Source organism: Cherax quadricarinatus, chromosome 97 (genome assembly GCF_038502225.1).
Source record: "Cherax quadricarinatus isolate ZL_2023a chromosome 97, ASM3850222v1, whole genome shotgun sequence".
Lineage (NCBI taxonomy): Eukaryota > Metazoa > Arthropoda > Malacostraca > Decapoda > Parastacidae > Cherax > Cherax quadricarinatus.
The window spans coordinates 3,800,053-3,815,035 of NC_091388.1; the positions used below are offsets into that span (position 1 = coordinate 3,800,053).

At 45.8% G+C, this 14,983-nt stretch overlaps 1 protein-coding gene across 3 annotated transcripts in view; it reads left to right on the forward strand.

Annotated features, from left to right (window-relative positions):
- Positions 1-14,983, forward strand: part of LOC128705035 (hepatocyte nuclear factor 4-gamma-like) — an 85,569-nt gene that overhangs the window by 34,950 nt on the left and 35,636 nt on the right. For all 3 annotated transcript variants that reach the window (XM_070105129.1, XM_070105128.1, XM_070105130.1), the window contains exons 5-6: positions 9,527-9,642; positions 10,084-10,233. In XM_070105129.1, the coding sequence (XP_069961230.1) occupies positions 9,527-9,642; positions 10,084-10,233 (266 nt within the window). The remainder of the gene's footprint in view (positions 1-9,526; positions 9,643-10,083; positions 10,234-14,983) is intronic.

Consider the following 14,983-nt stretch of genomic DNA (forward strand, 5'->3'; position numbering starts at 1 on the left):
CTGGAGGTGGGTTATCATCCTGTAGGTGGGTTATCATCCTGGAGGTGAGTTATCATCCTGGAGGTGGGTTATCATCCTGGAGGTGGGTTATCCTGGAGGTGGGTTATCCTGGAGGTGGGTGATCATCCTGGAGGTGGGTTATCATCCTGGAGGTGGGTTATCATCCTGGAGGTGGGTTATCATCCTGGAGGTGGGTTATCATCCTGGAGGTGGGTTATCATCCTGGAGGTGGGTTATCCTGGAGGTGGGTTATCATCCTGGAGGTGGGTTATCATCCTGGAGGTGGGTTATCATCCTGTAGGTGGGTTATCATCCTGGAGGTGAGTTATCATCCTGGAGGTGGGTTATCATCCTGGAGGAGGGTTATCATCCTGGAGGTGGGTTATCCTGGAGGTGGGTTATCATCCTGGAGGTGAGTCATCATCCTGGAGGTGTTATCCTGGAGGTGGGTTATCATCCTGGAGGTGGGTTATCATCCTGGAGGTGGGTTATCATCCTGGAGGTGAGTTATCATCCTGAGGTGAGTTATCATCCTGGAGGTGGGTTATCATCCTGGAGGTGGGTTATCATCCTGGAGGTGGGTTATCATCCTGGAGGTGGGTTATCATCCTGGAGGTGAGTTATCATCCTGGAGGTGGGTTATCATCCTGGAGGTGGGTTATCATCCTGGAGGTGGGTTATCATCCTGGAGGTGGGTTATCATCCTGGAGGTGGGTTATCATCCTGAAGATGGGTTATCCTGTAGGTGGGTTATCATCCTGGAGGTGGGTTATCCTGGAGGTGGGTTATCATCCTGGAGGTGGGTTATCATCCTGGAGGTGGGTTATCATCCTGGAGGTGAGTTATCCTGGAGGTGGGTTATCATCCTGGAGGTGGGTTATCATCCTGGAGGTGGGTTATCATCCTGGAGATGGGTTATCCTGGAGGTGGGTTATCACCCTGGAGGTGGGTTATCATCCTGGAGGTGTTATCATCCTGGAGGTTGGTTATCATCCTGTAGGTGGGTTATCCTGGAGGTGGGTTATCCTGGAGGTGGGTTATCATCCTGGAGGTGGGTTATCATCCTGTAGGTGGGTTATCATCCTGGAGGTGGGTTATCCTGGAGGTGGGTTATCCTGGAGGTGGGTTATCATCCTAGAGGTGGGTTATCCTGTAGGTGGGTTATCATCCTGGTGGTGGGTTATCATCCTGGAGGTGGGTTATCATCCTGGTGGTGGGTTATCATCCTGGAGGTGGGTTATCATCCTGGAGGTGAGTTATCATCCTGGAGGTGGGTTATCATCCTGGAGGTAGGTTATCCTGGAGGTGGGTTATCATCCTGGAGGTGGGTTATCATCCTGGTGGTGGGTTATCATCCTGGAGGTGGGTTATCATCCTGGAGGTGAGTTATCATCCTGGAGGTGGGTTATCATCCTAGAGGTGAGTTATCATCCTGGAGGTGGGTTATCATCCTGGAGGTGGGTTATTCTGGAGGTGGGTTATCATCCTGGAGGTGGGTTATCATCCTGGAGGTGGGTTATCATCCTGTAGGTGGGTTATCATCCTGGAGGTGAGTTATCATCCTGGAGGTGGGTTATCATCCTGGAGGTGGGTTATCCTGGAGGTGGGTTATCATCCTGGAGGTGGGTGATCATCCTGGAGGTGGGTTATCATCCTGGAGGTGGGTTATCATCCTGGAGGTGGGTTATCATCCTGGAGGTGGGTTATCATCCTGGAGGTGGGTGATCATCCTGGAGGTGGGTTATCATCCTGGAGGTGGGTTATCCTGGAGGTGGGTTATCATCCTGGAGGTGGGTTATCATCCTGGAGGTGGGTTATCATCCTGTAGGTGGGTTATCATCCTGGAGGTGAGTTATCATCCTGGAGGTGGGTTATCATCCTGGAGGAGGGTTATCATCCTGGAGGTGGGTTATCCTGGAGGTGGGTTATCATCCTGGAGGTGAGTCATCATCCTGGAGGTGTTATCATCCTGGAGGTGGGTTATCATCCTGGAGGTGGGTTATCATCCTGGAGGTGGGTTATCATCCTGGAGGTGAGTTATCATCCTGAGGTGAGTTATCATCCTGGAGGTGGGTTATCATCCTGGAGGTGGGTTATCATCCTGGAGGCGGGTTATCCTGGAGGTGGGTTATCATCCTGGAGGTGTTATCATCCTGGAGGTGTTATCATCCTGGAGGTGGGTTATCATCCTGGAGGTGTTATCATCCTGGAGGTGGGTTATCATCCTGGAGGTGTTATCATCCTGGAGGTGTTATCATCCTGGAGGTGGGTTATCATCCTGGAGGTGTTATCATCCTGGAGGTGTTATCATCCTGGAGGTGGGTTATCATCCTGGAGGTGGGTTATCATCCTGGAGGTGGGTTATCCTGGAGGTGGGTTATCCTGGAGGTGTTATCCTGGAGGTGAGTTATCATCCTGGAGGTGGGTTATCATCCTGGAGGTGGGTTATCATCCTGGAGGTGAGTTATCATCCTGGAGGTGGGTTATCATCCTGGAGGTGTTATCCTGGAGGTGGGTTATCATCCTGAAGGTGGGTTATCATCCTGGAGGTGTTATCATCCTGGAGGTGGGTTATCATCCTGGAGGTGGGTTTTCCTGGAGGTGTTATCCTGGAGGTGGGTTATCATCCTGGAGGTGGGTTATCATCCTGGAGGAGGGTTATCATCCTGGAGGTGTTATCATCCTGGAGGTGGGTTATCCTGGAGGTGGGTTATCATCCTGGAGGTGAGTTATCATCCTGGAGGTGGGTTATCATCCTGGAGGTGGGTTATCATCCTGGAGGTGGGTTATCCTGGAGGTGGGTTATCATCCTGGAGGTGGGTTATCATCCTGGAGGTGGGTTATCATCCTGGAGGTGGGTTATCATCCTGGAGGTGAGTTATCATCCTGGAGGTGAGTTATCATCCTGGAGGTGGGTTATCATCCTGGAGGTGGGTTATCATCCTGGAGGTGGGTTATCATTCTGGAGGTGGGTTATCATCCTGGAGGTGGGTTATCCTGGAGGTGGGTTATCATCCTGGAGGTGGGTTATCATTCTGGAGGTGGGTTATCATCCTGGAGGTGGGTTATCATCCTGGAGGTGGGTTATCCTGGAGGTGGGTTATCATTCTGGAGGTGGGTTATCATCCTGGAGGTGGGTTATCATCCTGGAGGTGGGTTATCATCCTGGAGGTGGGTTATCCTGGAGGTGGATTATCATCCTGGAGGTGGGTTATCATCCTAGAGGTGGGTTATCATCCTGGAGGTGGATTATCATCCTGGAGGTGGGTTATCCAGGAGGTGGGTTATCATCCTGGAGGTGGGTTATCCTGGAGGTGGGTTATCATCCTGGAGGTGGGTTACCATCCTGAAGGTGGGTTATCATCCTGGAGGTGGGTTATCATCCTGGAGGTGGGTTATCCTGGAAGTGGGTTATCATCCTGGAGGTGGGTTATCCTGGAGGTGGGTTATCCTGGAGGTGGGTTATCATCCTGGAGGGGGGTTATCATCCTGGAGGTGGGTTATCATCCTGGAGGTGGGTTATCATCCTGGAGGTGGGTTATGATCTTGGAGGTGGGTTATCATCCTGGAGGTGGGTTATCATCCTGGAGGTGGGTTATCATCCTGGAGGTGGGTTATCATCCTGGAAGTGGGTTATCATCCTGGAGGTGGGTTATCATCCTGGAGGTGGGTTATCATCCTGGAGGTGAGTTATCATCCTGGAGGTGGGTTATCATCCTGGAGGTGGGTTATCATCCTGGAGGGGGGTTATCCTAGAGGTGGGTTATCATCCTGGAGGTGGGTTATCATCCTGGATGTGGGTTATCATCCTGGATGTGGGTTATCCTGGAGGTGGGTTATCCTGGAGGTGGGTTATCATCCTGGAGGTGGGTTATCATCCTGAGGTGGGTTATCATCCTGGAGGTGGGTTATCATCCTGGAGGTGGGTTATCATCCTGGAGGTGGGTTATCATCCTGGAGGTGAGTTATCATCCTGGAGGTGGGTTATCATCCTGGAGGTGGGTTATCATCCTGGAGGTGAGTTATCATCCTGGAGGTGGATTATCATCCTGGAGGTGGGTTATCATCCTGGAGGTGGGTTATCATCCTGGAGGTGGGTTATGATCTTGGAGGTGGGTTATCATCCTGGAGGTGGGTTATCATCCTGGAGGTGGGTTATCATCCTGGAGGTGGGTTATCATCCTGGAGGTGGGTTATCATCCTGGAGGTGGGTTATCATCCTAGAGGTGGGTTATCATCCTAGAGGTGGGTTATCATCCTGGAGGTGGGTTATCATCCTGGAGGCGGGTTATCATCCTGGAGGTGGGTTATCATCCTGGAGTTGGGTTATCATCCTGGAGGTGGGTTATCCTGGAGGTGGGTTATCATCCTGGAGGTGGGTTATCATCCTGGAGGTGGGTTATCCTGGAGGTGGGTTATCATCCTAGAGGTGGGTTATCATCCTGGAGGTGGGTTATCCTGCAGGTGGGTTATCATCCTGGAGGTGGGTTATCATCCTGGAGGTGGGTTATCCTGGAGGTGGGTTATCCTGGAGGTGGGTTATCATCCTGGAGGTGGGTTATCATCCTGGAGGTGGGTTATCCTGGAGGTGGGTTATCATCCTGGAGGTGGGTTATCATCCTGGAGGTGGGTTATCATCCTGGAGGTGGGTTATCATCCTGGAGGTGAGTTATCATCCTGGAGGTGGGTTATCATCCTGGAGGTGGGTTATCATCCTGGAGGTGGGTTATCCTGGAGGTGAGTTATCATCCTGGAGGTGGGTTATCATCCTGGAGGTGGGTTATCATCCTGGAGGTGGGTTATCATCCTGGAGGTGGGTTATCATCCTGGAGGTGGGTTATCATCCTGGAGGTGGATGATCATCCTGGAGGTGGGTTATCATCCTGGAGGTGGGTTATCCTGGAGGTGGGTTATCATCCTGGAGGTGGGTTATCATCCTGAGGTGGGTTATCATCCTGGAGGTGGGTTATCATCCTGGAGGTGGGTTATCATCCTGGAGGTGGGTTATCATCCTGGAGGTGAGTTATCATCCTGGAGGTGGGTTATCATCCTGGAGGTGGGTTATCATCCTGGAGGTGAGTTATCCTGGAGGTGGATTATCATCCTGGAGGTGGGTTATCATCCTGGAGGTGGGTTACCATCCTGGAGGTGGGTTATGATCTTGGAGGTGGGTTATCATCCTGGAGGTGGGTTATCATCCTGGAGGTGGGTTATCATCCTGGAGGTGGGTTATCATCCTGGAGGTGGGTTATCATCCTAGAGGTGGGTTATCATCCTGGAGGTGGGTTATCATCCTGGAGGCGGGTTATCATCCTGGAGGTGGGTTATCATCCTGGAGGTGGGTTATCATCCTGGAGGTGGGTTATCCTGGAGGTGGGTTATCATCCTGGAGGTGGGTTATCATCCTGGAGGTGGGTTATCCTGGAGGTGGGTTATCATCCTAGAGGTGGGTTATCATCCTGGAGGTGGGTTATCCTGGAGGTGGGTTATCATCCTGGAGGTGGGTTATCCTGGAGGTGGGTTATCATCCTGGAGGTGGGTTATCCTGGAGGTGGGTTATCATCCTGGAGGTGGGTTATCATCCTGGAGGTGGGTTATCATCCTGGAGGTGGGTTATCCTGGAGGTGGGTTATCATCCTGGAGGTGGGTTATCCTGGAGGTGGGTTATCATCCTGGAGGTGGGTTATCATCCTGGAGGTGAGTTATCATCCTGGAGGTGGGTTATCATCCTGGAGGTGGGTTATCATCCTGGAGGTGGGTTATCATCCTGGAGGTGAGTTATCATCCTGGAGGTGGGTTATCATCCTGGAGGTGGGTTATCATCCTGGAGGTGGGTTATCATCCTGGAGGTGGGTTATCATCCTGGAGGTGGGTGATCATCCTGGAGGTGGGTTATCATCCTGGAGGTGGGTTATCATCCTGGAGGTGGGTTATCATCCTGGAGGTGGGTTATCATCCTGGAGGTGGGTTATCATCCTGGAGGTGGGTTATCATCCTGGAGGTGGGTTATCATCCTGGAGGTGGGTTATCATCCTGGAGGTGGGTAGTGCAATGCCAATAATAACAAATTCCCACATCTATTCATTTCCAAAATATTTTTTTTTCAATTATCATTTGTAAAATTGACTCAAAAAAAAAAATCTGGCTTAAACACAGTGTTCCAAAATTATGACCCAATATCATGGCAACAAGTCATTACAACCGGGTCCATCAATTTGAAACACCCTGTATAAACACGCCTCTTTGCTTTATAAAGAATAATAATCAAGGTCACTGTGTCACAGCTGCCTTGATTTCCTTGATATTTTCAAGGTTAAAGTCAGTATTTTTTTGGTTTAAAAATACATCACAAAGTGTGTTTGTTCTCACACATACTGATATAATTGTTAATTATATTGTACACTCTTGTTTACTGTCCTCTCCAATTATTATTATTACTATTATCATCATTACTATCATTACTATTATGATTAATACTATTACTATCATTATTACTACTATTATCATTATTATCATAATTATTACAGCTGACAGGTGAATATTATTTCTGCAGAATTTTATATTAATATTATTGCCAATATTTGTTATATTTCTGGAGGCATCAGAGCGGCTGAGGAATAAGAAATATGGTTTGAAACCTATCTGCAGATGCATTTGTGAAAAATGAGATCTGGAGTATACCTGGAGAGGGTTTCGGGGGTCGACGCCCCCTTGGCCCGGTCTGTGACCAGGCCTTGTGGTGGATCAGGGTCTGATCAACCAGGCTGTTACTATTGCCTACATGCAACCTGACGTAGGAACCACAGCCCGGTTGGTCAGGTACTGGCTTTAGGTGCTTGTCCAGTGCCTTATTGAAGACTGCCAGGGGACTATTGGTAATCCCCCTTATGTATGCTGGGAGGCAGTTGAACAGTCTTGGGCCCCTGACACTTATTGTGTTGTCTCTTATCATGCTAGTGGCACCCCTGCTTTTCATTGGGGGAATGTTGCATCTCCTGCTATACTGCATCATCTGAGTCTTCTGCTTTCGTAGTGAGTGATTTTCGTGTGCAAGTTCGGTACTAGTCCCTCTACGATTTTCCAGGTGTATATAATCATGTATCTCTCCCGCCTGCGTTCCAGGGAATACAGGTTTAGGAACCTCAAGCGTTCCCAGTAATTGAGGTGTTTTATCTCCGTTATGCGTGCCGTGAAGGTTCTCTGTACATATTCTAGGTCAGCAATTTCACCTGCCTTGAAAGGTACTGTTAGTGTGCAGCAATATTCCAGCCTAGATAGAACAAGTGACCTGAAGAGTGTCATCATGGGCTTGGCCTCCCTAGTTTTGAAGGTTCTCATTATCCATCCTGTCATTTTTCTAGCAGATGCGATTGATACAATGTTATGGTCCTTGAAGGTGAGATCCTCCGACATGATCACTCCCAGGTCTTTGACGTTGGTTTTTCGCTCTGTTGTGTGCTTGGAATTTGTTTTACACTCCGATGTAGTTTTAATTTCCTCACGTTTACCATATCGGATCAAATGAATGAACATCACACGAACAAGATAATGAATAAGACACACGTGCAACACACGTGGTGCACACGAGTGTTTAATGATGCCACTAGAGACACCCATGTGTTGCACATGTGTCCTAGTCATCAGTGATAAGGTGGACGTTAGATTAGGTGTGTGTGTGTGTGTGTATTTACTCATCTAGTTGTGGTTGCCTCTTCCTGCTCCATGAGCTTTACCATACCTCTTCTTAAAGCTATGTATGGATCATGCCTCCACTACATCACTTCCCAGACTATTCCACTTCCTGACAACTCTGTGACTGAAGAAATACTTTCTAACATCCCTGTGATTCATCTGAGTCTTCAACTTTCAACTGTGACACCTTGTTACTGTGTCCCATCTCTGGAACATCCTGTCTCTGTCCATTTTGTCAATTCCTAGCAGTATTTTGTATGTCGTTATCATGTCTCCCCGACCCTCCTGTCTTCCAGTGTCATCAGGCCGATTTCCCTTAACCTTTCCTCTTAGGACATTCCCCTGAGCTCTGGGACTAGTCTTGTTGCAAACCTTTGCACTCTCTAATTTCTTGATGTGCTTGACCAGGTGTGGGTGCCAAACTGGTGCTGCATACTCCAGTATGGGCCTGACGTACATGGTGTACTGAGTCTTGAATGATTCCTTACTGAGGTATCGGGGTATCAGAATGCTAGTCTTAGGTTTGCAAGGCGCCCATATGCTGCAGCAGTTATCTGGTTGTTTTTTGCCGCAGGAGATGTGCTCAGTATTATACTCACCCCAAGATCCTTTTCCTTGAGTGAGCATTACAGTCTTTGGCCACCTAGACTATACTCTGTCTTCGATCTTCTTTGCCCTTCACCAATCTTCATGACTTTGCACTTGGTGGGGTTAAACTAAAGAAGCCAGTTGCTGGACCAGGCTTGCAGCCTGTCCAGATGCCTTTGTAGTCCTGCCTGATCCTCATCCAAATAAATTCTTCTTATCAACTTAACATCATCTGCAAACAGGGACACTTCTGAATCTATCCCTTCTGACATGTCATTCACATATACCAGAAACAGCACTGGTCCTAGGACTGACCCCTGTGGAAGCCTGGTTGTCACAGACACCCACTTTGACACCTCATCATGTACCATCACTCGTCGTTTCCTACCTGTCAGGTATTCTCTGATCTACTGTGGTGCCTTTCCTGTTATACCTAGCTTTAGCACTAATCTCTCATGTGGAACCGTGTCAAAAGCCTTCTTACAGTCCAAGAAAATACAATCTACCCACCCTTTTCTCTCTTGTTTTACTTCCTTCACATTGTCGAAAACCCCAGTAAGTTTGTGACATAAGATTTCCTTTCCCTGAAACCATGCTGGTTGCTGTGTATTAGCTCATTCCTTTCTAGGTGTTCCACCACTCTTCTCCTGATAATCTTCTCCATGACTTTACATACTATACATGTCAGTGATGCTGGTCTGTAGTGTAATGCTGCATGTCTGTCTCCTTTCTTAAAAATTGGGACTACATTTGCTGTCTTCCATACCTCAGATAGTCCCCATGTTTCGACAGAAGTGTTGAAGGTTGTTGTTAGTGACACACACAGCGCCTCTTATCCCTCTCTCAGGACCTTTCTGGCAGGTCATGTTTGTTTGGTCAAGTGCCAAGCAAACGGTCGACTACTGAACAATTTGTTTACCGAACAAAGCCTTTGAATACTTAATTGTTTGAGTACGGAGCTGTACGAGTACCAAGGTTCCACTGTACATAAACATATATAACAATAGCTTCCTTATTTTTTTTTTTTTTTTTTTATTATCACACCGGCCGATTCCCACCAAGGCAGGGTGGCCCGAAAAAGAAAAACTTTCACCATCATTCACTCCATCACTGTCTTGCCAGAAGGGTGCTTTACACTACAGTTTTTAAACTGCAACATTAACACCCCTCCTTCAGAGTGCAGGCACTGTACTTCCCATCTCTATACTTCCCATACTCTATTCTAATAAAGTTTACATTTGTGCAGCTGTTCAGAATGAGAGAGATCGTATTAGTACGAGGCGTCCCAGCTATGACGAGTCTGGCAGTCCCACTGGTATGACACTTACCACTATCCTCAATGCTGAGCACCTTTCTCGCCAGGTCAGTAAATTAATATTAATAATATCTTTGTATCTACAAGTACATGTACAAGGTATACAGACCACAGTTGACATCAATGACATACTACTACTATATAGAAAGCCCCTTGTTATTCAGAGCATTTCCCATAAATTAGGTCAGTTATCAAACCCAATCCCACTACAAAAATAGTTACCCAACCCATTTTCAGTGCTACTACAGGGAAAATCTTTGTTAATCCTATTAAGTCATATACACATTTACTGTCTGTGATGATGAAAGATATAAAGGAGTTAAGTAAATATGGGACAGAGAGAAGGGACGGTGAAAAGATAAATGACCCGTCCAGCTTTCATTGTTACCTTATAAATGAATGTTATTTACCTATTGTACTCTCACTCACATGCTTAATGTTATTTAAGGTAAGCTAACATATTCTAACCCAGTCTTGTATTGGTACAGTTCTCCCCAGCGATGGGAGACGTCAGTATGATGAACAAGAAGGTGGCAGGAGTGATGGATGTGTGTGACAGTATGAAGCAACAGCTGCTCATCCTGGTGGAGTGGGCCAAGTATATCCCTGCGTTCTGTGACCTTATCCTTGATGACCAGGTGAGCACTAGTACATACTACTAGTACTAGTAGCACTAGTACACAATAGTGGCTTCCTTTTTTATTTAACCCTTAAACTGTCCAAACGCAGATCTACGTTCACGTGCGTAGCCCTCCGAATGTAGATCTACTTTTTTTTACATGCTTTCAAATGGAGAAAATAAAGGTTGGAGCGCTACGCACGTGAACGAATATCTATGTTTGGACAGTTTAAGGGCTAATAATGTGCTATTCCATGTAAAATACATCATCTGTGTACTGCATAAAGGAAATAAAAATTTGAATTTGGCATAGCATCTTACAAGTGTTTTGAAACTGGTTCAAAATATTGACAAGTTGATTAAGACACTTGTGCAACAGTTGGGGATCTTTATTGTTGAACCGTTTCACCTACACAGTAGGCTTCGTCAGTCAAATACAAACAGAACAGGTGTACTGGAGAAGAGTTCAGCTCCATGGAGCTGTACTCTTCTCCAGGCTGAGGGACTGACCATCTTGTTCCAGACCATGGAGTCCAACTCTTCTCCAGGTTGAGGGACTGACCACCTTGTTCCAGACCATGGAGTCCAACTCTTCTCCAGGCTGAGGGACTGACCACCTTGTTCCAGACCATGGAGTCCAACTCTTCTCCAGGCTGAGGGACTGACCACCTTGTTCCAGACCATGGAGTCCAACTCTTCTCCAGGTTGAGGGACTGACCACCTTGTTCCAGACCATGGAGTCCAACTCTTCTCCAGGCTGAGGGACTGACCACCTTGTTCCAGACCATGGAGTCCAACTCTTCTCCAGGTTGAGGGACTGACCACCTTGTTCCAGACCATGGAGTCCAACTCTTCTCCAGGTTGAGGGACTGACCACCTTGTTCCAGACCATGGAGTCCAATTCTTCTCCAGGCTGAGGGACTGACCACCTCAAATACTTTTTCTCCAAGGTTGATGGACTGATTACATCATCTCTACTTCACTACCATACCTGTTGCCTCTGTATTTGACTGAAAAAGTCTATTGTGTAGGCAAAACATTTCAGAATGAAGATACCTATCATCTTATAAACTAGCCATATATTGAGATATTATTATTATTATACAGTGTCTGTGAGGGGGGATGGAAGGTATTTAGGCTCAATTCAGGGAACTGGAGCACAGGTTCAATTCCCTAGATCAAGAGCCCCTCACCAGCATCAAGGAACCTCCCTTGAGGGATGGGGTACATGGAAAGAGATGTAATCAAATCTCAGTTATTCATATGTTCTTTAACCCAACTTATTGTTGCTGGTTTACAGTACCTGGAAAATCATGAATAAGACCTGTGTGCAACACCTGGGTATCTTATTGCTTAAAAGTTTCAGCTGTAGAAGAGACGAATACAGCCTCTCCTCGCTTAACGACGGAGTTATGTTCCTAAGACCATATTGTTAAATGAATTCGTCATTAAGTGAGGAGCATACCATAATGGTAGTGAATTTGTGTCAACCATCTTTGATATTGTTTTAATGCCACCTTTGCACCATTTATAACAATTCTGGTATATTTTTAAATGTTTATACAGTACTGTACTGAATATTGTAATAAACAGAATAGTGGAAATCAGTTCAAATATACATTATTTAAGTATAAACACTGGTCAGAGAGCCCGTCATAAGTCCGAGGAATCAGTAAACGAGTACGTCGCTAAGTGAGGAGAGGCAGTATTGTAATAAACAGAATAGAGGAAATCAGCTCTAATATACATTATTTAGGAATGAATACTGGTCCAAGAGCCCATCATAAGTCCAAGGCGTTGGTAAACAAGTACGTTGCTAAGTGAGGAGAGGATGTACCACACTGCAGGAGATAGAAATAATTTTGACCAGAAATAATCACAAGTAAGCGATAACAGAGGGAAATCAACAAGAAGGACGGGATTATATAACTTGCTCAAAGCACCTTTAAAGATAAAAGATTTCATTTCTTTGCAAAGGTTACAATGTGTAATTACAATTTTGATTTAAGTGCAAATAAAGTCACTATCATGCCGGAGCATTTCCGGCAGACTAATCCTAGCACACCTTTGATGTTGCTGAGAATGGTATAAAATACCGACAAGTTGAACTGATGAAACATTTCACCTACACAGTAGGCTTCTTCAGTCAAATACAGAGGGAGAAGTAGTAATAAAGATGATGTAATCAGTCCATCAACCTTGGAGAAAAAGTATCTGAGGTAGTCAGTCCCTCAGCCTGGAGAAGAGTTCGGCTCTATGGTCTTGAATGATAAGACACACTTAAGAGATGGAACTTTAGAGAAGGTTTTGGTCCATCCTGAACCATTATCAGGTAACAACTGAGTGAGAAAATGCAAAATCTACAAGATAAGGTTTCAAGACTATCTGCTACAAGACTGCTGCATGTCACCTGTTCACCTCTCCTGAATTATCTAATACCTAAAATATTGATTACACTCCTAATGTATATATACCAAGGTATACTTCACAGCGTATACATTATATATTTCACAGTGTATAAGTGGTACCTGTGGACTGGTGGCTAAACTCTCACTTCACATGGCGAGGGTCTGGGTTCGATTCCCAGCAAGGGTAGAAATATTGGATGTGTTCCCTTACACCGATTGTCTATGTTCACCCATCAGTAAAATAGGTACCTGGGTGTTAGTTGACTGGTGTGGGTTGCATCCTGGGACAAAACTGACCTAATTTGCTCTAAATGCTCTGCATAACAGGTGGCCTTCTTTATATGTAGTAGTACGCCACTGATGTCAGCTACGCATGTATACCATGTACATGTACTTGTAGTAAATAAAGATATTATTATACAACCTCTCCTCACTTAACGGAGTTCCGTGCCTAAGACCACGTCATTAAATGAATTTGTGTGAGGGTCAAAATGGGTGGGAGTACTGTACCTGTGTTTAAAACATGGAGGAGAGGAGAAGTGAAAAGGGCCTCTAACTAATCACCACGAGTCACAGTGAGACGCTTTCCCAGAGGTAATGACGAACATTGAAATCACCTAATAAGAGGCGAAGTAAGGAAGAAACCAGAAATGCAACACCTGGAGGATAAAGATACAAAGAGCAGACTGCATACCACTTGTTCAAGTAGATACACGCTGCGGTGTAATGCAGTGAAGCATGAAGACCTGAGAGTATGGTACATCGGTTTTGTACAAGTGCACTTATATTAAACTTTCCATCGGGAAAAGGACCTGATGAATGTAATAAGATACAGTCCTAGATGGGATGGATAACAGTGGAGTGCAATTTAGGTTCTTGTAAACAGACACACACACAGGGAAACACTGGGAGAACAACACCTGAACCTGACTCCGATTACCCTTCAGGCCTCGAATATTTCATTGTAAATAAGTCGTGATATCTGAATAAAAGTATACTGGTAGGATGACATAGGAGCCTACAGACTAGCGGGGTTAGTAAAGGCTACATATGGAGGTAGCGGAAAATTAGTAAGCAGCAAAGGATTAGAATGCTGTGAAGAAAGGGAATGTGTAGAAAGTTGAGAAGGTGTGAAGGAGGAGTGATGAGAAGTAGATCAGTGTTCAGAATTAGTTTTGTCCCCTCAGTATATTCAGAGATGGCTTCAAGCATTTCAGACGACAAGGACATTGCAGGTAGTACAATATCAGAGAAAGAAGATGGAGGGTGAGTGAAGACTGGAGAGACGATGGGTGTTACTAAAGATGAGGGGAATGAGAAGATAGTGGGAACTTGGGAAGAAACCTGGGAGAGGACAGGAGTGGCAGGAACTTAGAGTGGGGACAGGAAAGGAGGGAACTACATGAGGGGGAGGTGGAGTACTAGGCTCAGACTGGAAAAGCAAAATGTTTGGGAAGGTCATACTGCAGCTTTATACATCATTAGTAAGGCCTCACCTTGATTATGCAGCTCAGTTCTGGTCTCCGTATTACAAAATGGACATAAATTCGTTAGAAAACATTCAGCGTAGGATGACTAAATTAATACATAGCATCAGAAATCTTCCTTATGAAGAAAGATTGAAGACTCTTAAGTTACATTCACTTGTTAGACGAAGAATGAGGGGAGACCTGATCGAAGTGTATAAGTGGAAGATAGGTATTAATAAAGGGGATATTAATAAGGTCTTGAGGATGTCTCTCCAAGAGAGAACGCGCAGTAATGGATTTAAATTAGATAAGTTTAGATTTAGAAAGGACATAGGAAAGTATTGGTTTGGAAATAGGGTAGTTGATGAGTGGAACAGTCTACCTAGTTGGGTTATTGAGGCTGGGACTTTGGGTAGTTTCAAATCTAGGTTGGATAAGTACATGAGTGGGAGGGGTTGGATTTGAGTGGGACTTTCACATCATTGCTTATTTCTTGGGTGGCATTGAAAATTGGGTTGGTCAAATGTTTTGTTAGTGGGATGAATTGTAAAGGACCTGCCTAGTATGGGCCAGCAGGCCTCCTGCAGTGTTCCTCCTTTCTTATGTTCTTATGTTCTTATGAACTTTGGTGATGGTTTAGACTTTGGAGAAGCTGGGATGTGAGGTGATGGTGTAGTTGTGGAAGGTCTTTTTTTTTTTTATTATTATTATCACACCGGCCGATTCCCACCAAGGCAGGGTGGCCCGAAAAAGAAAAACTTTCACCATCATTCACTCCATCACTGTCTTGCCAGAAGGGTGCTTTACACTACAGTTTTTAAACTGCAACATTAACACCCCTCCTTCAGAGTGCAGGCACTGTACTTCCCATCTCCAGGACTCAAGGTCTTGT